Here is a 26,227-nt window from a genome sequence, read left to right as displayed (position 1 = left end):
GTTTAAAAGCATTGCTCATGTTTTGTTTATTTAGTTCTAGTTATTATTTCATCAATATTGTTATTTACTGAAAATCCTAACGTTAATTAAATTCTGTTCAACATTTAGTTTGTCTCTGAAGCGATTGCCATCTGTCCCTCTTTATCCTTTTTCTAGAAACATTTCTATACCCTCCAATAGCCAAAGTTCTTTGGGCGGTTCACAATTAAAATAAACATGATCTACCTTTTGGCATACAAATGAAAACTTGTCTTACTCTTAATTCTCTTGACCTGCCTGCCCCACCTTCTCGTTCACATTTTCTTAGGTAGTGGTGAACAAGAAGCTTAGTGTTTGTCCTCAGGATGGAAAAATTAAAGATTTCTCTTTTTTTTAGTGCGCCTTAATGAAGCAGGAGGCAGTTTTTATGAAGGCCTGTCAATTCTTAAAGTTTGGACAGAGCCCAAGCATTGTGCCATAAATTCGAATGTCACTTGTAATTTTGCATAACTAGCTCTTCAATTGTGTGACTCCATGAATTGGATTCAGCTGTGCTTGTGGTTGTTCAGAACCATTTTCAGAAGGGAAAACGCAACTTCAGGTCCCTTTAGGATTATAACTTGAGTAGAAGCAGCTATGTGTTCACCAGGAGGTGATCTCTTTATCTATTTTGTTAGTCTCCTGATAGGACCTGAACTTCGCTTTGTGACTCCGTGAATTCCCTTGCACACGGAAATATGAATACGAAAGGTAATCACTGCACATTTGGGTGTACTAACTACTATTTTGTATATTTTTTTTTCATTCCAGGGAACACGGGTTTGGTTGCGAGAAAACGGACAACATTATCCAAGTACTGTACTTTCATGTGCTGAGGGAGTTGTTGTGTTCAGGACAGATTATGGTCAGGTAAATATGTCACTTCTAAATGACTTCTGTTGCAGTCACGACTCCACATTATGAAAAATACATGTGTTGTTGTAATTAGGAAGAACCAATATGGTGTTGCTGTTAGAGTGGTGGACTGGGACTTGGGAGATCTAGGTTCTAGTCCCCACTTGACCATGAAGCTCACTAGATGACTTTGGGCCAGTCACTGACTCTCAGCTTAACCTACTTCAAAAGGTTGTTGTAAGGATAAAATGGAGAGAAGGAGTACCATGTAACTTGGCTTGGGTTCCTTGCAGGAGGAAAAAAACAGCAGAATATAAATGTAATATTAAAATATAATTCCTCTACTTGTGTACCATGAGAGAACTGCAAGTGTTCCATGAGAAATAAATCATTAAAGGCTTCTCTGAGCCCAAATGAAGAGCTTGCCTCGTCTTGCTTTCTTCTACTCAGCCTTCATCATGGATAGATAATTCTGCTATGCCTCTGCATCAGGTAGGATTGGATAGTTCAGTCCCTAGCAGACCGATTATCTGCTCGTGGAGGAGGCTGCCTGATCATCTGTTGATAGTTCTGTCCTTTGTTTATCACTTCATTCTACAATCATAATATCAGCCAGGTACTTGTAGACCCTCAGTCACTCTGTGTTCACACTTGTGGCCTTGTGTGCTCTCATAGGCTGGGTTCACACAACACACTAACATGCTCAATGGTTGAATGTGGGTTGTTTATTGAAATGTGGTTTAGTGTGTTGTCCAGATCCAGGACATTTTCCACAAGGTGGCTTGTTAACCATGCAGTTGTTAACTACCCTGAACTATCCAATAATAAACCATGGCTTGTTTGAGAAAAATAAGCCATGCTGAATGGTTAACAAGCAACCCTGCGGAAAATGTCCTGGGTTTGGACAGCATGCTAACCCACCGTTCAACGACAACCCTGAATATGGGTTAACATGTTGTGTGAAACCAGCAACTGACACTCTCTAGGGCCTTCATCCATGTGGAAGCCCAGCAGTGACTCAATAAGCCTCTTGTTTCTGCTGCCTTGGACTGCAAAAATGGAGGTGTGGGGAGGTTATCAAGCAGCAGTGGGGCCATAGTGCACACCTGGTGGTCTGCATTTGTCTTTCTGGATCAGATATTGTAGAAGCCTGCTTTGCAAGGTGTCTGATTCAAATTTCTCTGCTTTTTGCCTTGAATACTTATTTCTTTAAGAATACATTTTTTTAAAAAAAGTAAAAATTATTTGAATCTGAGAAGCTCTACAAATTATGCAAAATACCTCTTTTGCAAATTATTAAAGTCATTTTGGGGGGGGTATAATTTATTCTATTTGCAGAGTGTTTGTTTGTTTATTTGTTTAGGTACAGGATTCATTTGAAGGGGGGATGAGACAAAGAACAGAAATCACCTGGCCAAATCTATTCATCCTATTCTCAAGTTTCCCCCCATGTTTTCTGAATTGCTATAAAACTTTTTCAGAGAGGCAGAACATGTCTACATTCCCGATATTGTCATCATCTGTTTCTTTAGTCAATTCCTCGGCACAATCAAACTTCAGGTTTGCCTCTCATGGGGCTTTTGAATGGCAAAGGAACACTCAGGAATTGTAGTTGTGTTCAGAGATACACAATGTGTAATGTGTATGTTGTGATAGGTTTAACTTAGAAAATGTGTAAATTTTGTTTCTGGTTCCTTCGTTATTCATATGTCACCATCAATGCATTTGTAAAGAGCATCGTTAGCAAAAACAGACAAATTGGCCTCAGCCCCAAAGGAGCTTACAACTTAAATTTGACCAGGGGTAGTAGGAGGGGAAGGAAGGGAGAAGCAGTGGTAACAGACGTGAAAGAGGCAAGGATAACAAAGAATGGTTGTGAGCAAATACAGTTCTATATACTTGCTTTCCATGTCTCTGTTCTGAGGTGAAGTATGTACTATTCTAACATTATATGACGGTGTATCATTAACTCTGGTGATGTTTGAGGGAGCACCCAAATACCGTATTTCTTCGATTGTAAGACGCCATCGATTGTAAGATGCACACTAATTTCAGTACCACCAACAGAAAAAAAAAACCCTAAGACACACCTGCGATTCTAAGATGCACCCCATTTTTAGAGATGTTTATATGGGGGGGGGGAAGTGTGTCTTAGAATTGAAGAAATAGGGTAGTGAAACTATTTGTTTGAGTGGGCTTGTTGTTGGGCAATTTGAAGGTTGTTTCCCCCTCAAACAAGCCGTGCTGCCCTGGTTGGACAATACAACAAGCTACGCCCGGGTGGGTAATTAAGAGAATTGCATGTGCTGCCAAATTAAACAAGCTACCGTGGCTTATTTAAGCCATGTTGGCTTGCTTGCTTGTGCGAACAGGCCCATCTGAGCACTATAAATAGGGTCTGCAGGGGCTTGGCCCTGATGTGCTGTGGCTGACTGGTTTTGGAGTAGTAGCTCCAGTTGCATGAGTAATTGTGATTAGCCGGTCACATTAAATTTGGTGCACTCTTTGATGACTGTAAGACTCAGGTTTTCAGAAGAGCAGACCAGCAAGGATGGTTTCTAAGGAATTCAGGATAAATATATTGTGTTGAGACACCCATGAAGGTGTACTGGAAATGAGAGACTGGCAAACTGCAATTACTCTATCATGCAGGAGAACCTTGAGGGTAGGCTAAGATTTTGTTTGCCTATTTTAAGGGGTGGGAGAAGATGGTTAAATGCATAGTTCACGACGTTGCCTTATTTGGACAAAAATTGCAAGGAAAATTATGATAGAGGTCCATCTATTCCAATATTAGAAAGAACAAGTTAAAATAACCTGTTCTTTGTCATCCAATAAAATGCATATAATATGATTGGGGTTGTATTGAGTTTTGTGGTGTTTGATATTTGAATTGCTGTATGTACTTTTGATGGGGCAGATAACTTTGCTGAATGAGTTGTCTGGCTGCTTTTCCCAAAAAGGTAGTGTTTGAAAACAAAGCTTCCCTTTTTAAACTTACCAGCTATGATGAGCTCTGAGAAAGGAAAAACTGAGAAGGAAAAACTACTAGTAGTTTGGTAAAGGAGTGACAGTAAGTTTCTGTAATTGATAGCACAGTCCTGTGCATTTTAGCTTAAAAGGGAGTACTCTCAAGTGCTTAGGATTTCAGTTTACATTCACCTTGGTTATTAAGGCCAAATAGGTTTCACTCAGCAAATGGACTGATGTTATGTTCAGAAAATTGAATTTATGGGTCAAGGCAGCTGGTGGGATACCATTTAGCATACAAAACTGTGTGGTATGCTATGGCTTTTGATATCAGCACTGAAAGGTTGTGCAGTTAAAGAGAGTGAATGAAACAAGCCCCAAAACGTCATGGAACATAACCCTCAATTGTGGGGCAGTTTGGGGTTAAAGTGGAAACAAAATAAAATGCATGACTTGTTTCAGTTCAGCGCTACTCATTAGTACCATGGCCCTTTTTGGATGGCCTACGGTTTGTTTTAACTGTCTTTTTGGGGAAGAGGCAAGTCAGAGATCCAGGTATGGACATAACACTAAACAACCCATGGAAGGAGCATTCTGGGGTTGTTTAGCCACTCACAGCTGGAGTGATCAGGCAGTGTGCCCCAGTGTTTGCAGCAACTCAGGGTTTAAACAAACCTTGGTTTGTCATTGCATGCGAACAAGGCCACTTTGATCCCTGTGTCTCTCTAATATATCTTCAGACTGCCTCTAGTAAATTGCTCCTATAAATTGTATTGGCGCACACTAACTGTTATAGGCTTTCTAAAATGTAACAATTGCAAGCACTTTGTACTCTTGAATATATTTCAACTATTTGTTCTTTACAAGGGGAAGTTGTAGGGTGGGATGTTGAAAACTTCAATTAAATTGATAATGGGACAGCTGTTCCTTTGGCTGAGAACAGAACCATATCAGTGGCTTGATACCAACTTATCTCCCTTTCAACAGTTCAGCTAGCTTCAATGCATACAGTTTTCCGTCTGTCACCAAGTGCTCTTGGCTTGGTGTTAAATGGTGGGTTAGCAACATATTCTACTCTTGTCTCATTGTGTGCAGTAAATGGCAACTGTTTAAAATGAACCAGTAGTGTACAATCAAATACGTGCATACTTAGGTTCAGACTGTTAGTTGAATCATGACAGTGCATCCTTCCACTTAGCTGTTACATAGGTTTATAGCAGGAGTACAACTTGTTCAACACAAATATTTTATCAAAAATTTAAAAGTATTTTGGAAATAGGGGTCTCAGAATTTGCACAGGGAACCGAATTGAGACTATAAATCAATACGGCATTTTGGAGTTGTTCTAGATGCAACTGGGCTTCCTTGCTACTAAAACACATTTATTGTTTGAAAATGCAGATTGACCTGACAGATTGACAGAAATGCAGATTGACCTGACAGAAAATGCAGATTGACCTGACTTCCCTTGCCTCCACCGCTATACAAAAGAAGTTGTTGTTGTTGTAGTTGTTGTCAGAAACCTACCCGATGTATCAATTTTCTTGCCAGACCAAAAGAGTGTTCATGACATCTCATTTTTCAAGCAATGACAACTGTTCCTTTGGAGGACCATTATTAACATATAGCTTATGAAGAAAGGTACTGTATTTGTAGAAGCAAAGAAACATAAAATTTGGATTACTTTTTGCTGACCTGTTTCTTGTACTATGAGACCAGAAAAATGTAGCTCTTGTATTTAACTGACAGAATGAAGTTTTGAATTCAAAACATTGAATTCTTACCTAGGAAAAGATATGGCAGTAGTTATTAAAGGTCATTTGTGCACTGGGTTTTATAACATTTCTTTTTAGTATTCAATTTTTTTAACCCAATATTAAAGTGCTCGTTTAAAGAGCAATCCTTTATATTTCTACTCAAACACATTGAACTTAGTATGGTATAGGATTGCAGCCTTAGTAATGGATATTATTATAGTCATATGTTTTTCTATTTTGTAAGTGTGCTGAAAAGCAATGGTTTTCAAATTGTGTTCCATGGAATTCGAGGGTTCCTTGGAATTGTCCCATGCTACCTATATGGTGATGAAACCCAGCTTCACCTGGGTACCTCAGAACTTTCAGCCTCTATCCAGTCCCCAATCTCTAATGAAATTTCCACTTGGATATTTTCGAACTCATTGGCCTCAGTAGCACATAACCTTAACCCATGGTTTATTTAAGCCTTCGCTAACCCATGGTTTGTAGCCATATCAAGGGTTTGTCTGGCAGACAGTCAAATAAACCATGCTTTGTTTTCACAATTCCTAGGTTGTTTGTTTCCTTCCTCCTTCTCCTGCTCCCTCCCTGTATCCCAAATGACTTTGCGGAACTGTAGTATTGTCAGGTAGAATGGCTGGTGGTGGTGGTTGTTTTACCGCTCTTGCCTACAGCTTCTCTAGTTTGGCTAGAGAGTTCTGGGTTTACACATAATTACATCCTATGGTTCAAACAACCCAGAGTTCACAACCCAACAACAAATCATGGGTTCTCTTTCAGGGCTGTTTCTGGCTAACAAACCATGGTTTGTTAGTGCAGCTGGATTTGCACTTCACAAAAACCCAGAATTCAACCCATGGATTAAATAAACTATGGGTTAGCATTATGTGTGAACCAGGTATGCCCAAGAACTTCTCATCCTTCCAGTCCCTTCTCTCCTTGCGTAAACTATAACCACTGACATAACCACCCACCCTATTGAATAAGCATAAAGTCTTTGCTTTATCTTAGTTTCTCTCTCTCCTTTGCTCCCCATATTCTGTTAGTTGCTAAGTCTTTACAACATTTTCAAAAAATATGGCCCTTCCCTATTTCCACAGTGAAAAATCTGGTTCCCGCCATGCTCATCTTTTTCCTTGACTGCACAGAGATTCCATCACTTCCATGGCTGAAGTGCTGATATCCTTAGCAGATGGCTCAAAGAGGAAAATGTGAAGACAACAGTTGTAAAGGCCATCTGTCAAATCACTAATGAATTATGCCAGGGATCCTGAATGTGGGGCCCGCAGGTGCCATGATGCTCACAAAGGATCCCCAACATAGTGCCCTTGAGCACCCGAAAAAAATAATTATTATTTTCATTTTTCCGTTCTTTAATATATGTAAATAGATTTGTATGAAATGCATACAACTTTCTAGCCATTATATGTAAGCTACAACAAAATTGGACCAAATATCCAGATATCTATCCATTGGAAGGTAGAGTCTATATGCCACCTATTCAAATATTGAACATGTTGCAAGGTCCTCAATCCATTGCATTATAGCGGCGATCCACTGATTAGGACACGGGTCCCGGCCCTTTTTGGACCTGTGGGCACATTTAGGACTTTGAGAAACTGCTGTAGGCACCACCATAAAATGCCTAATCATTGGCTCTCCACTAAAAGGCGGGATGCAAATAATAATAATAATAATAATAATAATAATAATAATAATAATAATACCTGTTGTGTCTATTAAAATTAGTTAGTCCTGTTGAAAAAGATGCATATTGTCCAGAATATTTACTACTATATACTGTATATATGTGTGTGCATGTATGTATGTGTATCTCTCTCTCTCTCTCTCTCTCTCTCTCTCTCTCTCTCTCTCTCACACACACACACACACACACACACACAAAATTGGAGTTCTATTCTTGGCAACCTAAGTAAGTTTCTACTAGTGATGTCAAAGATTGCATGCCTTTTAAAGGGGTTTAAAAACACAACAAATAACAACCACATAATAAAATGTGATTTCTGTAACAGATTTTTCCTTTTCCCTTTCTGAAGAGGGGAAAACACCCTTTCCTCTAAATATAACAAGACGTGACACAAAAGAAAAGAACTGTGGGATGGAAAAGCTAGCAACAGTTTGGCTGGGGGTCTAGTTGATGACCACAAACTGATTAGCATCTGTAACATCAAACTGCAGAATGCCTAATTATGTATTCTAGTGGACAAAGCCTGGGGGGTGGGGGTTCAAATCCAAACCCTCTAAATGGAAGCAGCTGAGACATAATATCTAAAAAATGCAGAGTGTGTGCCTTTCCCCCAAAACCACAGATGGTAAGTATCACCAGTAAAGACCTTGTCATTCAAAAAGCCTTCCTTGAATTTACTTAACAAAGAAGTCATTCATAGTGTGGCATTACGCCAGAAAACAGAACATAGTCCAGTATCCTCTGCTTTAAATAACAGGCACCTGTAGATGTTTTTTTTTGGGGGGGGGGAATGTGGGGTTTTTTTTAACGAGCCCTCCACCCCTTTGAGAATTTAACTTAAAATGCTTCTGCACAGTCAGAATGACATGATGGTTAGCCTGAAATATATCTCTCCTCCTCCAAAAATATAGGGTCTATGGAGGCTTATACTTTTCCTTCTTTCCTTTTCATTTGGGAATTTGTCAGAGTAGGGTGAGGAAAGGGGGATTAACGTTTATATTCAGGGAGAGTCACACTTACATTTCTTGAGAATTCCTACAAAGCTGGCTGGAGAATGCTGGGGGTTATAGGACTTTTTTTTTTCTGTCTGAATGTGCAAAGTGTTGTGCCCCAAAATAGATGGCAGCAGTGGACTGCTATGAGGCCAAGTCTTGGGTGAACTGTTATTGGGAGGAAGCACTTTTTGAAGGACAATTTGATAGTACTTTGATAGTACTTTCCTTTTTGGGCCAAAATCAATTCTGTAGTCTGCCGCCTCTCCCCAGATTGCTAACCCAGGGCTAAGAGAGAGTTATGGAGGAAACAGAAGCTATTTAGGAAGGCAGTTGCAATTTTGAAGATTTGGCTCATCACTTGGCACATAATAATAATAATAATAATAATAATAATAATAATAATAATAATAATAATAATTTGTTACCCACCTCTCCCTCTGGATTGAGGCAGGGTACAACACAAATGCAAACACCATAAAATACATATAACTAATGAAAACATTTAAAACGAATACATTATTAAAAGCAGCACATTATTAAAAAGTCATCTTAAAAAGGCATTCTCTACTCAGAATGGTGTTTAGTAAAGTTAGTTGCTGACAGAGCTCTAAAGTGTGTTTGTGTGTGTGTGTGTGTGTGTGTGTGTGTGTGTGTGTGTTTTAATAAACAGACTTGGTACACTACACCAAATACTGTGGAAATTGTGAGCAGAGTTGTCCCTTATAACAGTGATCATAACATTTCTACCTCATCTCATACCTAACTTACAAACCTTTATTACCAAGTCTCTTATTATGATGGGTAGTTCTTGAAGAAAAAATGGTTTCTAAATTGCCTGATTTTAACTGAGTACACTCAGTTAAATTGGCCTACAAATTATATCCTCATCATTGGTGTATTTGTATGCTTTTTTCCATAAAAGTGAGCCCGAAGCAGCTTGCAATATATGAATAGAGTGCCAGCAATAATAGCAATAGTCAACAATTACATTAATACAAATACAATTATATATCAATAGCAACAATTACATTAATAAAGGTTATTAGGAAGATCCAGGATTACCTTGGGCTTCTTTTTATGAGATAAAATGTAGCAGGGGCATGAACCATAAATCCAACACCCTGAACTCCTTGGAGGAAGCATAGGTAAAAATGCAATAAAAAAAATAGGCTTGATAAATTGTTTGGTGTTCAGCTTGGTGAGACTCATGGCCACAGCTAGACCTAAGGTTTCTCCTGGGATCATCCAGGGTTTGCCCCTGCCTGAGCACTGGATCCCCTGTGTGTCACCTAGATGAACAGGTTTGACCCCTGGACGATCCAGGGATAAACCTTAGGTCTAGCTATGGCCAATATCACAATAATGGGCTCAGAACCTAGATCAAGTGAGAAAGCATTAGAAACTAGTAGGGATTGGGTAGATGTGGGGGAGGGGGTTCAGGGTTGCTTTCCTTTTTTTTTTTCTAATTCCTTTTTTTTAAAAGATAGTTTACCTTTTGTTTTAAAGTGAGATACACCTTAAGGCAAGTTATCAGAGTTCAGCAAGTCTTGCTTCAAGCATCTGCCTAGCACCATGGTGAAAGAGACCTAACAGCAGATGTTAACTGGGCATTGCTTAGAGAAACATAGTCATGTAACAATGGCCAAAAACATATGTTCTCTACATATGGAGACTGACCAACTTTTTGTAGTTAACAGTACCTTTCAGGCTTTGTATAGTGTTTCAGAATAGCTTTTTGCAGGACACAAAAAGGCCTGTTCATCACTTCCCAACTTGTGGAGTCATGACCTCTGAGGGGGTCAGTAGGAATGAAGAGGACAAAGGAAATGGAGTTGTCAAATCTTTGTGTGTGTGTGTGTGTGTGTGTGTGTGTGTGTGTGTGTGTGTGTGATTTCCCCCTCGTTCAGTAATCAGTTTCTTTGAACTAAATTCAATAACTCTTTACAGCTGGAAGGAGGACCACTGGGGCTACCATTGTGCTTGTATTCATTGAGCTTCTGTTCTATTGCTTGCCTTGTGAGCAACGCACAGAGGTTTGTGGAACACATGCAGCATTTTGCCAGGCACCACACTCTGGAAGTGGAGTATAGGTTGCTCACATCTGATCTTTCTACATATAGCTACTCAAACAAAAAAGCAAAAAGAAATGGTAGTAATATCACTGGTGACCCATCAATTCATGACCAGTGATATAGAGGGTGGCCATAAGTGGGGTTTTGTATGCTGTTTTTGTGTTTGCTTCTTTTACCAATTCTCTGTTTGTCTTACAAAGTTACATTCTCTTCAGCAGAGGAGGCCTAAACTAATTTGCCTGAACATTAGCAGCAGCAGACCTGTGTCTTTAAAGATCCTTCAGGTAATCATAATGGGACATTCTTGAAAGGTTTAACCAACCATGCCTAGGGAGCTAGTCCAAACATGGATCATTCATTGATAACTCAAGGAACATGCCCACAGCCTAAACAAGATCACAGGTAAGATAAAAATCTCAGGCACTATAACTCTCCTTACACTGAGCACACAATCCACAGCAAATGTGAAATGCCTCACAGTAGTTTTCATGGCACAGTCCTTAGTAATCCAAAGTCCAAACAGAACAGAGTCTATGTGCAGAGTGCTTTCAGAGTCCCAAGCGGAAATGGATCCAAACGGAGGGATTTTGGGCCATGAGTTGAAAGATGATCCTAGCAAAGTCTCCTCACCTTTGCTCCAGCTTATAAAAGGAGGCATGGGCCTCTTTCAACCCACTTAACAGACAGGCCCTGGCCCTTAAGCCATGCCCGTGTCCAAACAGCGCAGCACTGCTCAGCCCACCAAGATGACGCTGCAATCTGAGTGACTGTTTCAACCATAACCCCCTGCCTTTCTAAATACTCTATCCATTTCCTGGAGAAGTCGTAACAGCGTCAAGGCTGAGACAGGGAGTGAGTGAAGCTACTCCTGTGAAAACTCTGACAGAGATAAGTTTGCACAGATTCTGACATTCCAACCTAGTTCTAATTAAATCTAACTACAACCTGCAAGGCCTCCCGGACTTGCTGAAACCTATACCTGACAGGCTCAACCCACCCTTTGCCCATCCTTTGGCCCTGTAAATTGAACCCTAATATTGCTTTACAAGTGAATGAGACAGCTCCACATTTAAAGTCACAGGTCTGACATCATAGTGTGTAGTTTGGACCTTAGTTCAATTAAACAAAACTTGTGCATGGAATGAGTGAATGATACTTTAACGGACTACCTGTAGCTTGGATTTAAGGGTATGCAAGAGATCCATTGAGGTGTAGTGTGTTGGGTGTGAGAAACTCCATTTCAAATCTCCATGCATCCAGATTACTGTTTGCATGATCACTATCCCTTAGAACTGTTTGAGATGAAAATGATGCTCTAACATCCTTGGAGGGAGAGCTGGATAACAATGAAATGGCCAGCTTTCAGGTTTCATATAATTTTTCTGCCAGTTTTAAATAGAGAGCTCTCTGTGGGAGGGACTTTATTGCTTATGTTATAGTGCCATGTAAATTGTGTGGCACTGGATAGATAAATACAATGATGACTTGTAGTGCAAGCCTATATTTTTTTTATTTCCAATAGCCAAAGCTCTGGGTGGTTCGAAATAATTAACTTAATAAGATACATTATAACATTTTTAAAAAATACAGTGTAAAATAAAAACCAAAATAGAACCTAGGAGCAATGCAAAGATATAAAGTACAGTAGTAGACTTAAAACAACAGAAACTGAAAGAATAAAATGCCTGGGAAAATAAGGTCTTCACCTGGCACCAAAAAGAGCACAATGTGGGTGCCAGGAAAACCTCTCTGGGAAGCTCATTCCACACCTAAGATGCCACAACAGAAAAATCCCTCTTCTTAGTAGCCACTCACCTTACCTCCTTTGGTGGGGGCTCTTGAAGAAGGACCACTGAGGATGACATGTCTACTCAGAAGTAAGTCCTATTGAATTAAGTGGAGCTTACTCCCAGGTACGAGGGTATAGGATTGCAGCCCAAGGGTTATGTGAAATTTGAACATTTGTGTACTTTTACACCAACCTGAACTGGTCCTGTAATATTGCTTTACCTGACGTATCTGCTGTCCTTTGGGACTAGCAAAGTCATCCAGCTATGTAAATAGTTAAAATGTCAGTCCTCTCTGTAGGTTTCCTGGAAAAGAACCCCAAACCCATCTGTTCTTTTCTTGTCCTTTTCTTGCACTAAAGAAAGCAGAATTGCTCTTGTGTTAAGATTAAAGCAGATGCACATAGACTGCAGTTTAAATGCCCTTTGTAAGATTTAGGGCACATTTCAGTTGTTCACACAAAATAAACCATTCCGTGGTGCCTTCTTCCCCCACCCTGCCCCGCCATCCTGGTGTTGCGATTGTTGTCATCTGTTCCAATGTTATGCACAGTTACAAAATTCCTATGGATGTGTGATTGAGTCAATTGTTCAGCGCTTTCGGTGTCACAGAAACATATGGTTTGACTTAAACGGAGCAAAATTACTGTGCCTTCCAATTTGCATAAAGAAGAATTTCTGGTATTTTTCAGCAACGGTGAATTGCGGTTTAGAGAAAATAAACAAAGACCCACATTAAAGTTGAGAGTGACGTATATAGTTTGTGTTTGTGTGTGTGTGTGTGTGTGTGTGTGTGTTTAATGCAAGGCTCTTGCCATTTTTCGCTGCTAGGTAGCTTAGGAAGTGGACCTTTTCTTTACACCTAGGACATCCTTTTACATAAATCTCATTGAAATCAGTGCAGCAGAATTTTGAGTAAAAATGCTTGAGATTGCAATGGCAGAAATGAATAAAAAACCATTTTCCCTGTTTTTTTTTTGGGGGGGGGTGGAAATGGAAATTTTCAGAAAAATTGAAATAATGCAATATTAGCACTTTTTACAGATTAAAAGTCACTTTGTTACTTTAGGAACATAAAATATAATTATGTCCAAGTTGGTTTGGCATAAAATTATTACATTTGGTATATTAAAACTAGTGTATTCAAACAATTATTACAAATTTAATTTACTTTTTTTTACTTTTTTTTTTTGGTAACAAATGGAGCTACAAGCTCCTGAACTGTTAGGAACACCTGAACTGTAAGGAACCTCTTTGGTTCTGCCAGTTTATGAGGAGCAGGCAAAAAACAATTTTAAAAAACAACAACTGAAGAAACCACCAACATTAGTAACAAAGAAAATTATTTATGTCTCCGCTAGTCCTCCAGTGTCAAGAAATAAAGCCCCCATTCCCATAAAAAGAACTGAGAAAAATGGGGGGGGGGAACCAAAATTCAAGTTTTACCCTACCCAGTGCCTGTTTACCCTACCCTGTGCCTGTTTGCATTCTCTTCCCCTCCTTATTGTTTTACTATGATTTTATTAGAATGTAAGCCTATGCGGCAGGGTCTTGCTATTTACTGTTTTACTCTGTACAGCACCATGTACATTGATGGTGCTATATAAATAATAATAATAATAATAATAATGATAATGATAATGATAATGAATATGCATGAAATTTAATCAGACTCATTTTCTGACCTATAGCTATCAGTATTAGTTTCAGTCTCTGCTTCCATGGAAGTGCCCCCTAGAGGCAGAAATGCTTCTTCCTCTTGCATTTGAGAGTCGTAGTCTCAGTTTGCAACCTAGGGCTTGCTTGTCCTTGGTGCACAGACATTGTAATAATCTGATACTGTACAGTTTTTAGAAATCATTTGGAGAAGTAAATATCTGAACACCTTGTCTTAAACATTTTATTCATCATGCTAAAATAAAACATCCCGTAATCCGTTTTTTTCTTCATTTTTTTCAATTTTTCAGAAAAAACCCGAAAAAAGGCTTTGCAAAAAAACAGAAAAAAAAACCCAGTTTCCCCCCGATTTTTTTCGGGTTTTTTCCGGGCCTTCACATCTCTAGCCTGAGGTAAAAAATTTGGGTAGTTATTTAAAATCAATATGCGATTGCTTACCTCTGCAGTGTCTGCCCTCGCATATCACTTCCTCTAATAGCGGAACTTAGGTGGTGAGGGCTGTCTGAAACAAAGCCGAAGCAGGACCACTGCTAAATACTTGATCACCACCACTACCAAGTTCCTGAGTATGTTATGATATGGGGTGTGAGTTGTGCAAGCCTTATTTATACGAGAGTAGCAGTTATGTGAGGAGGGGTTCATGCTCCTGCTTGGGTACCATTAATTCTGCTAAAACAGGAGACGTTCCTAGTAGTTTATGCTTCAGATGAAGATGCATGAACAGGCTTTGCCCTCCTCCTTTAATAATCTGTCTAAGGAGGAAAAATATGAAAAGTGGCTCTACAATGGTCTTTTGTCCAGCAGTTACAAAGTGTGACATGTTAATTGCATACATTTTTCATCTAGGTCTGCACAACATCTAAAAAGTGCAGGAGAAGGCTTTGTCCAAATTTCCTTGCACTTAGAGCAAACAGCTGCTCCAGCAAGACCACCAGCACCTGTAATTGAGTATGAATTTGCAAGTTCACAAGGAAACAGGAATATGTGTGTCTTTAATTGCTGGCTGCAAATATTTAGATAGTGTGAGATACTAAAAGGTGGTTGTTAAGGTAACCTGTAATTTATCCTTGAAGGCATCGTTCATTAGTGCCAACTTAAGAAGCATGTGTAACTCTCTTTTTGTTTCTGCTGGTGCCCTTCAAAATAATTGTCTAGGGAAACCCACTAATATTAAATGTTCAGTTCTGCTGTGCGTCTTTATTTACATTTCTAAATATTGGGGAGATGTTAGCTGAATAAACTATATAGAATTATAAAATAAACCACAGCTGGGGAAACTGAAAGGTTTATGTGGGCTTCATAACTTATCTTTTTAGAAGAAAACTAGATGGCTTTCAAATTTCCAAAATACACTTTGAGTTCTGAAGACAGTTATTTATTGCTTTTTTTTTAATAGGCTTTAATTTTTGGAACTGGATTCATTTGTATCTGTTTTGCTTACTGTGAAGATTTCTAGTAATACAATTACTTCAGTGAGAATTGAGCATTTCATTCCAAAAGTGGCCCAAAGTGTTTGTTTAAGGAAATGCTGGTAATGTGATTTCTTATTTCTTATTGAGTTAGCTATATCAAATTGTATGTGTTGGGGAGAGAGAGACGCCCTCACAGTTTTCCGAGTACCATTATTGCTATTTCAACTTGCCAATTTAGTTCTTTTTTATTGCTTTTATTAAATTCAAAAAGACCTTTTTGAAATACTTTAGTAGATTATTATTTTGGTAACAAGCATTTTTTTAAAAGCCTGTATTAACAAGTTAGAGTTCTTTTCATTTTAACTCAATTCTGCACACAGATGGGAAGTATGATTTATGCAGGCAGACTGTCAAAAGCTAATCTCATTAATTGCAAAACACAGTAATCAGGCCAGTGCCTTTGGTGTTTAAACCAAAGGGAGCGAAGGTAAGGCTTAGCCATCAGTGCCAAAATATAGGCTAAAGCTAATTCTATTGTTTTTAAAAATGATGAGTGTTTATAATATGCAGAATAAAATGGACCATTTTTATATTAATCTGTCCTTTGCAAACCATCTGTGTTAAATATGGTGTTAAATACCATGTGAGTTGGGGCAAAATTGGATTTCTGGAGATAAAATGGGATTTTGACAAATAGTATTCACCACACTTTTTCAGGGTTCCAAGTATTCAGTGTAAGATAGGGAATTCTGGCAGAATTGCAGCCGCAATGTAGTTGAAAGTAAATGGTTGGGATAACAGAAGAAGGTATAACACAGATGACAAAAATATATTCTAGCTGGATAGGTAGAGTACACAGAAAGTTCCCATCCTATGGGATATGACTTCAGAAGGTATCTAAACTTCACAAATGGGACGGACGAGGAAACACACAAACAAAACAGCACAAGCTCTCCCATTGGAGACCTTGATATAAAATCTGTTTCTGGAGGAATTGAGATGTGCAGTCAAAATTCAGCACATAATTACAAAACAGTGGGATTTGTAACACTCCTGTGATGGATACCCAGAGATGTTTTCCCTCAGTTCTGCAGCATTCTGTTGAATTTTCATTACAGATTTAGGATGGAACCAGACTTAGTCATACTTCAATGGGTCTTAAGTTAGTTGTATTTTCAGTAGTTCTACAGCTGCAAGATGTGTTGCGGTAACCCTTTCTCTTATCTGCAGACCCACGTCAAGTTAACCTTCAGATAATCAGGAATGATGTTTAACATCACAGCTGATTAATCTAAATATTTTAAATGCCCCCAAGGCCAATTTGATAAACATTATGCTGTACAGCCAGCCAGTCTGGGAGAAGGACAGGTTTCTATGAAAGATCTTTCTTCACAGGAATATTTTACATCAGGGAGAAGATAAAGTCATCCCTGCTGAGACCTGAAGACAGTGTTTTTTGTGCCTAGATGACACCCTCCATAGCTAATGGTAGTTATTATCCCAGATGTTTCTGAATCCATCCTTGTGCCTCCTCTGCCCCAGGCTACGTGTTTTGATCATGGTCCCAGTCTCGACCAATAATGTAGCAAAGCTTTATCTGGACTGAACCAACGTTTCCTGCACACAGAAACCTAGTATAACAGGAAGAAGCCTAGAAAAGAAACCTTGCATCTGACATCTGTTGTCATTGTAAGATGCCCAGATAACTTAGTTACTGAGCAGCATATAAATATTGTTAGTAAATAGTCTAGGTGGTTTTGGGGGGGGGGGAGAACAATCATGCTATCTTCCCTGGTCTTCATTCTGAAGTGGTAGGCAGTCCAGGAACAGTTTTTACCACATGATGAGTCATTGTTTGTGTAGATTAGGTTTTGGGATCTGAAATCAAGGTAAACATAGTGACCTAGGTTGCAAGTAACACCAATCCATAGATTTTTTTTTAAAAAAAATCCTATCCCCCCAAAAGCTACTATCAAGGGATCTAGCTAGTGCCAAATCAGTAGTGAAACAGAGACTGCTTGATATAGATATGCAAGTCCTTCAGAGTGCTGCACGGGGCCCATGCTCCCCCCTGTCCCTAGGACTACCAGCCTCCTTTTGTAAAGATGGGATGCCTTATCTACGCTGGTTGTCTATTCCTAAATACAGGAGAGCATTCTCATTAGCCAGACTTAATGTTCTTCCCTCCAAACTTTTGGAGGGCAGATTTAAGAAAATTCCAGTGCTCAACAGATGCTGCCCCTGCAACAATAGTGAAGTGGAAACTGTATCTCATGTTTTACTGTTTTGCAGATTTTATCTAGGGGCTAGAAATGATCTTCTAAACCCTATTTTACAATTTTATCCTGGTCACCCAACTGAATTCTTAACGTCTCTTTTACTTTGTAATATAGACAAATCAACCACTGAGCAAGTGGCCAAGTTTTTGAACCTGGCCATTTCTTTTAGATCTTTTATGATCGCCTGACTTTTAATAGTTAATAGTTAATGGTATGTTCAGTTTGCTGTATGTAAAATTTTTATCTGCTGGAATGGTCTATTGACCGCAATAAACTGTTGTTAGATTTAAAAAATGATGAGTTATCAGCGATGTGCGGAGTGCACAACCCACCATGGGCTCCTTCATAGGTTGAACAGTATGTCAGTCAAACCTGGACTGCTGGGTTCTTTTTTTTTTTTAACAATTTTATTGTTTTCTACAAAGGAATAGGGGGGGAAAGACAAGCAAAGAAGGAAAACATAAAACATCACACACTTAACTAACAATACAATCTAATAAAAACACATATACAAAACATATAAGGCTATATTCCATTTAAGGCAATCTTCATGTCAGATATATAGGCTGTCAGTTACTTCACTTTAGCCAGCCCAGTATTATGTGTTAAGACCACAGATTATATGTAAAAACCACAAACAAGTACATCATTCTTTTGCAACTCTTGTATATACTCTATCAGAGGTTTCCAGTCCAATACGAACGAGGTTGTTGATTTTTCTCTTACTAGAGCTGTAAATTTGGCCATGTCTGCCTGCTCCAAAACCTTGAGCAGCCATTCCTCCGTTGATGGTCCTTGTGTATTTTTCTAACATTGTGCATAGAGTAGTCTGGCAGCCGTTGTCATGTACAAAAACAACGTTCCTCCTTTTTCTTTAAGTTGATCGTCCATAAGTCCCAACAAAAATGTTTCTGGATTCATTTGTATATTTGTCTTTAATATTTTTTGCCTTGACAAATGCATCTGAGCCCAAAAAGATTTTGCTTTTTTACATGACCACCACATATGGTAAAAAGTTCCTTCTTGTTCTTCACATTTCCAACAGTCTCTTAAACAGCCCCTGTACATTTTTGCTAATTTTGAGGGAGACATACACCATCTATACATCATCTTATAAAAATTCTCCTTAAGTCTGGTACTTAACATACATTTTAAACCTTTTACCCACATATTTTTCCATAATTCCATTAGTACATTGTACCCAAAATTTTGATCCCGTTTTATCATACAGTCCTTTGTTTGTTCATTCTCTGTCTCAAGTTTTAACAATAGCTTATACACCTTAGAGATAACATGTCCATCATTACGAAGGGCTACTTCAAACATTGACTTTGTTTCCTCAGATCTGCATTCTTTTATGTCTCTCTTAAACTTCTCCGTAATCTGTAGGTAGGAGAACCACCGACATATATGGCCCTCCTTTAACAACCCTTCTCTTACTTTTAGTTTATATTCCCCTTGAGACACTTCCAGTACATCACTATACTCTAACCATGTGTGCCCACTAGACAGTTCTCTTCTGTGGACAGGGCTAAACAACCCATGGTTTGTTGTTGGGTTAACTGATGGGTTGTTTAGCCCTAAACAACCCAGCATTCGGAGTTCACATGGCACACTGCATAACGTACAAAGAAGCCCATTGTGGGTTGTACACTAAAGTGGAAGAGGCAAGTGCACGCTAGGGTGTACAGCCCCAGTCTATGCTGTGAGAACAAGCAGAAGACATGACCCCATCCTGAGGTCTTTTATAGGGAAGTGCACCACTTTCTAGGCACTGTCTGAGCCTCCAGAAAGCAGACTAGCAGCTCTGTTTAAGTGTCTCTCAAATACAAGTGTGGCTTGGGAGTTCCACTTTCATAGCACTAACATTGGGTTTTGCTCAAATCCTTTTCCTACACTGATTAAGCTAATTACATTTCTAGAGGAGGTGTGGTTTGGTGTGACCTGGGCCTTCATTATACAATGTTAATTTGTTTTAATTGTCTGAGGTAGTCCAAGATAGCAAAAGAAAATCAAAAGTGGTTGATTTCAGTTCAGAACCCTGGTCAGACCTTTCTGTATTTGCACATTTGTGCACCTTGGGAATATGTATAAATATTTTCAGGATTTGAGACATCTCAAGTTTGCATATATCTTTAATTTGTTGATTTATTGTATATTAGCATTAATAACCCAGCTTTGTACTGAGAAATAGCATCTAGAGCCCTGGTGTTAAGCTGCCACCATTCCATTTTTGGTTTTTGGACATGCTTGGGAGGATATGAAATTAATTTAAACACTGTCCCATTTCACAGATAGTTAAGATATCAAGACTTGTGCTTAGGCCGCTGTATGAGTAAGAATTTTGTTCTGCAGCAATGCATGGATAAATATTTACATATCACCCTCACTGTTGCCTTTTGTATTGTTTGAAGAAATTCACTGGAGAGTGGAAATCTAGAGAGAATCCTTGCAGATTTACTTCATCCCCTCTCAACCCCCTCCCTCCCCGATTTCCAGAAGTTGTCAGAAAAAGGATGTTAAACAGCCCAGCAAAACAGCTTCCTCCTCCATTAGGGGCTACCTGGAGGATGAGTGAGTGGTGGTGGTGGTGGTGGCTGCTCTCCCCTTGCTGGGAGTGCAGAGGAAACAAGACCATTCTTTAGCTGCAGTTGCCGTTGGTAGTTGTTAGAGTGCCATAGCTACAAGAGGTGTGAGCATAGGCATGCGCAAGGGGTGTGCCGGGTGTGCCCATGCACACCCTAATGTCTCAAGCAATAAGTGCTGAACTGAGGGGGCCATTGAGTAGGGATCCAGAGGGGGATCCAGACACATCAGGAACAGCCCTCCAGCTGCCCTCTGGCTGCTCCACCACCGTGCCGAAGAACTGCTGTTTCTGAGAGAGCATCAATGCTCCCAGCTGCTGGAATGAAATGGCCAGTGTCACCATAAAGCCCCACCAATGCTAGGGCTTGAGGAGCATCTCCTCATTCCCCACCCCACCTGCAACAGCCCTCCCATGGTCAGGCTAGCTGAATGCAGAGTAGGGCATCAGTATCTACAGTGTTTAATAAATAAATGAATAAAAATATGACTGACTATTCAATAAATGTTCATCTTTTTTTAAAAAAATCTCTGGGTGCACACCCTAATGAAATGTGCTGCGCACACCTATGGGTGCAAGGAGGCTTTGGTACTTGTAGGGTCTCATTTTGAGGCGACTGTTTTAACCAGATAGATATTGTCTGACAAGCTGCATGCAAACCTATTAGGGCAGCGGGCTTCAATTTTCTCACCCATGTTGCCTTTGCAGTACAAACCACAGACACACTCTCATGCTTTTTTCTGGAACTGAGCATACCTGAGTTGGATTCACACAACCGTTTTGCTTTACAAATCATGGCATATGGCATGGTTGCTTTGGGATGGCAAAATCCCCATGGAACTCCAGCCTTGTGAAAGGATCTAATATATGTTTGAAATTTTGCGCAACACACCATGTTCTGCATGGTTACTACAAGGGTGACATGAGAAATTGTGAGGCAGTGGAAGAACACTGGCAGTGTGAAGGCCACTCTCATTTTGCCTCCCCATGTTAGACTAGGCTGCAGTCCAGAATCAGATACCTAGATAGAAACTAGTTTAAAGCCAAGCAGTTTCGGCTGAATATCTTGTGGATCAAGCATCCTGCCTTAATATAGCTGTTCTGACAATAACGGGCAGAGAACTCCAAATAGAATGACTAGAATAACAGGTCCCCCTCCCCCCACAACTGGCTAAGGTTTCTTAAAAGTTGTACAATAACAATACATCTGTGATGGGTAATTAATTCTGCATTTAAGATAACTGTCAGCAAAGTCACTTCTGCCAATTGTGACATTACATTACAAAGATTTATTGATCTCTAAGAGAACATGGTTTAATTAAACGTTTGTTTCTGTGATTCTGAAACCTTTCTTTGCTTGCTGCTTTCTTCTGGCAAGTATAATTGAAAGAGTATCCTAACAGTGCAATCTTGCACATGTCTACTCAGAGGTAAGCCTGGTTGCATTCAATGGGATTTAATCTCAGGTAAGTGTGTATGGAATTGCAGCGCAGCTGAAATAGAATGGAAGAATGTGGACTAGAATATTGTTAGCAGAAGGAGAATAGAAAGATGGACTTGGGCTTGTGACACTTGGATTGGAAGCAGACATTATGGCACGCGAGGGACTGCTTTTTGTGCCATCCCATCCAATTACAGCCCTAGATTCAGGTAGGCTTACAATGTTATCTGATACGTTGTGCCATGTTTATGGAAACGGAAGGCACTCCTTTTAGTCCTGAAAAGGGCTTGCTGAAAAAACAAGGTAAATTGGAAAATGTACACAACTAGAAGCATGATAAAATTAATGGTTCCAATCTTTTAAAAACACAGTCTGACCCTTATCCTAAAATGAGTAAATAATGAATTAATCTTTTCCTCTTATTGGATCCTGCTATTGCAGCTGGACTCTAAAGAGGATTTCTCAAGGTTAACCAAACCTTGGAAATCTGGTGTGTTAAAAGCCTCTCATAACATCTTTCCCTAGCTGTGTCTGCAGTATTGCTTGTTTTGTTGACTGCTTCAAATAATAATAAATAATTTTATAATTAATAAATTATTATTCATATATATCCTGAACCTTTAAGCTAAAAACTGTAGGACATTTTAGCCTCTTACTATTGATTGCAGGAAGGTGAAATATTAATTATAAAGGAATAACTAGGGAAAGATTTCATGTATATGGAAAATATACTAGCAGTTGTGAGGAAGGAGTTATAATACGTTTTTCCCCCCCACAGAGCCCATTCAGGTATAACTATTTATTTATTTACAGCATTTCTGAGACAGATTCCAGAGCGGTGAACATAAGGGGAAAACTTTAAAAAGGTAGAAAGATTAAAACACCATATTAAAATTGTTAGTTTTAAAACAGAGGAGCAACAAAACCATGGCTGGTCAATTAAGGAATGCTTCCTCTGGTCTACTGTGATCTAAGCATTATATGAATGAGCCGCATGGATTCATGTCCTCTTGCATGCAACTTCGGGGCCTTATTTGGACATCATAGTTGGTTGTTTACCCAAACAGGTAAAATGTGATGTATGTCTTGCAAGCAAATCAGGATCACAAGCAAGGGCTGGATCCTGGTTTGCAGGCAAGAGCAAATAATTCTAGTCTGTATGTTTGACCAAACTAACAAACTATGGGCATGGCTAGATAGGGCGATATCCTGGGGATCTCCCCTGTGTGTTCACATGATGCACAGGGGATCCCGGGAGCAAGGAGGGATGATCCCTCCATTTCCCCTGGATATCGCCCTACCCTTTTAGTCTGCTTTTTCCGCGGTCTCGGGATGAACGTGAAGCTGGGTGCCACAGGTTGTCTCGGCTCCTCGTGAGAACGTGGGAGCTGGGCATCGGGGGTGGGGTGGGGGAGCGGAGATTATTGATTTTTAAACCCTACCTTTTGCGATCGAGTGCTCATGCGCTTTCTCCTTTAAAAACCAAACAAAATGGCAGGCGCAACGTCATCTTCCTCCTGGGACATCACGTGCCACGTGTAGACAGAGGGCAAGGTATCACGAGATCCTCCCCCCTCCGTCATGCTAGTCCCGGTAGGTCTAGCGATGTCCTATGTTTTGTTGCAAGGAAGGATTGGAAATAGTGCCTGAGGGGAGGAGAAGACATTGTTTGAACCTGAGGTTCCTCAGGACCCATTTGTGTAATACTGCCATTTTGGCTGAACAGGTCCTCCAGTTTGACACCCACCACCAATTCTTCACTTTTTTCTGTTTGGTTTCGGTTCTCCCTTTACGTCTTCCTTGTTTTAAACGGAAATAGAAATAGCATTCCTTTTTAATAAAAGCAAAGTATTATATCGGAGATGCTTACAAAGCAGTCAGCATAAATTAATGTTGTAATTTCAAAAGGGCAGGCCCTCTACGTAGCAAATGATTTGAAAAGTAACATGTTAAGTAAAAGGCATGCTCTGAAAGGCAGAGTGATTGTTTGAAAATTGGACTTTGACACAATGCAGATAATAGTGGGGATCGTTGGGTCGATTTTCTTGGGTTTCAATTGCAGGATTCCACAGCCATAAACATTCAGTGAAAGGTATTCTCTATGGACTGATGTAAAATATTTGGGCACAATTTTCAAGGAAGCCATTTGCTCATTTCTGTTGCAAAACGGTGTTGGCGTTTGGGCAATTGGAACGGCATAAGGGAGTGCTTGTCAAGAGGGATGGGATTTAAAAGGGTGTTTCAGCGAGTATCTCACAACCTTTGCTCTTGTGTTAGCCAGTCAGAAGGGATGGCCTGATTTTAATCAGTTTCTTCTAGCTCTAAAGTGTTCTCAGTAACATGCTTGGATAATCTAACCATATTTCCTGTTGAACTTAAATTTAACCCTTATTATTTCAAGGAATGCAGACAGGGGGCTTTCAAGGGTTTCAGATTCCACAGATTTGTGGGGATAAAGGGCTCACAAATGGTGTGTGTGTATGTGTGTGTGTGTGTGTGTGTGTGTGTGTGTGTGTGTGTGTGTTTATATATATATATGTATGTGTATATATATATATATATATATATATATATATATATATATATATATATCCCCCTCCAGAGGGTTTTACCTTTGCTCTTTATGCCAGATTTTCTCCTTTTATTTACAGCTGCTTTCTTGACTGCATTCCTTGTGATCCCAGGAGTTTCCCTAAGATGCTTTTGCTGGCCTTCAGCATCAAAAATTACTTCAAGGCAGTATTTCCTTTTGCGCTGTGTTTCTATTCATGTTAGCCAATCTCATGTATTTTAGGGGGATATTTAAAAATTGGGCATACTAATGGTAAATCATAGGATGTTGTGTGTTTCATGTTAGATGCTTCTTACTATTCTGTGCAGCTACCTTACACGCAGCCAGACGATTGGTCCATTATTCCAATTGGCAATGCTCCCCAAGGCTTTAGACAAAATACTCTTTCCCAGACCTGTTACCTGAAATTCTTTTAATTAGAGACGGCATGGTTTGAATTGAGGAAGCATGATGTTATGGCCAGATTATTTCCTTGTTAGGCAGATTGCTGGCTAGTAATCCAGGATGGTGGTTAATGGTTTAATGGGAGCTAAGGACAGGAGATGGTATCCTGACAGCTAAGAATTGTGCTGGAGGAGGAAGAGCGAGACCCACCAGAGCTCCCAGAAGGTGACACAGCTCCAGTAGAAGGGAAGGAGTACAGTCTCCCCCAGCTCTACTAGCTCTACAACAACAACCCAGCAAATTTGTTTTCGACTTTGGAATCGAGCCAGAGAAAGAATGCTAAGTTTCTATCTGGTTAAACAAAATTGTGGGTACAGTTGTAGTAAGTGATATACAAGCTGCTCTTTGGGGATCTGCTGCCTGCTGTAAGAGTGACTGATCACTTCCACTTATGCTCTGCTTATATATTTGTAGATAAAGCAAATATTAAAAACATACCAGTAGTCTTCTGTGTTCAATCTTCCAAAGGGAACTAAACCGGGTAGCTCTGTTCCATGAATTTTCCACTGCTCCAAGCTATGGAGCACGTAGCAGTACGGTCTCTATCACTGCACTTTGAGCCTTTTTAAATTAGCAAAAGTACAAACTAATTGCTGCACACACTTTTGAGGAATACAGCTAACTAGGTCTTACATTGACTTGTGACTGAAGGCTGCTATTTGTTGAATGTAATGGTAGCAGTAGGAGTACCATTTGTCTATCCTCTTTGTCTTTGGCCTTGTAGTGTTGAATTTTGAGTATTGCATGTGTGATGGTGCCCATGTCCACAGGACGGTGGGTTTTTTTTAAAAGGCTAAAAATCCATTTTTTAATCTAGACTTTTTCTCGATCTTACAGGTTTCTCATAACCATGGTTGTGTAGGTTACATGTGATTTTGAAGGTGGTCTGCACAAACGTGGAACCTGATCATTAAACTTGCCAAGATGAGTATTTGATTTAAGCAGGAAAAACTCCATGTTTCTAGCCCTTTGTAATGTAGTACTTGCCTGATAGCCAGAGGTGAGTTACTGTTGACTCCAGGTGGCCGAACACCCCCACCCCCTGTTGCCATTAAATTGCCATTCCATCATGGGATGGAGCTGTTCACACAGCCTCCATAGTGTCCTCACTTTTCCTACAGACTTAAAGAGAGACAGTTGGTTTTATGGCTCGAAAGCAGAGAAAGAGGCCTCATACAGATGATTCTCAATTTCTTAAATAGGGTTAAGAGAAAGGGATACTTTGCATACTCCCTCCTCTTGTCTCCCTCACAGCCCTATGCTTAGAAATCTAGGTAGCCAGCTTTCAGAACCCTTGTGGTTGCATACAAAAGTGTAAAGGGAGCATTGTAAAGGAAACCTCTCATGCCAAATCATTTAAACATAGGTTAGCCAGTCTTATGACTTGGAGGGAGGAACCGGTTCTTAATTGCAGTAAAGGTTGCCAGCCATAGCACTGACCTAGATTTTTACCCACTGGACTGATGAGAATCTTAGTGTTCCTGAGACATAGTATTGAGAGCTGATGCAAATGTTTAGAGAGTACGTGGTACAGTCTTCCCATGCAACTCTACCTCTGCACATGGAGTTGGTTGCTGACACATGTCTATGGAACCCAGCTGGACAAAAGCATGTGAAATAGTCAATGAGCAAGTGAAATAGTCAATGTGGCGTGCC

General features: G+C 39.7%; 1 protein-coding gene across 1 annotated transcript in view; it reads left to right on the top strand.

Annotated features, from left to right (window-relative positions):
* MYO10 (myosin X) overlaps nucleotides 1–26,227 on the top strand; it is a 185,236-nt gene that overhangs the window by 38,170 nt on the left and 120,839 nt on the right. Inside the window, exon 2 of the mRNA XM_063130250.1 lies at nucleotides 790–888. Within this exon, the coding sequence (XP_062986320.1) occupies nucleotides 790–888 (99 nt within the window). The remainder of the gene's footprint in view (nucleotides 1–789; nucleotides 889–26,227) is intronic.

The sequence above is a fragment of the Elgaria multicarinata genome, chromosome 7, assembly GCF_023053635.1.
Source record: "Elgaria multicarinata webbii isolate HBS135686 ecotype San Diego chromosome 7, rElgMul1.1.pri, whole genome shotgun sequence".
NCBI lineage: Eukaryota > Metazoa > Chordata > Lepidosauria > Squamata > Anguidae > Elgaria > Elgaria multicarinata.
The sequence above is the reverse complement of the archived record's forward strand: the minus strand, read 5'-3'. Positions and strand labels throughout refer to the sequence as shown.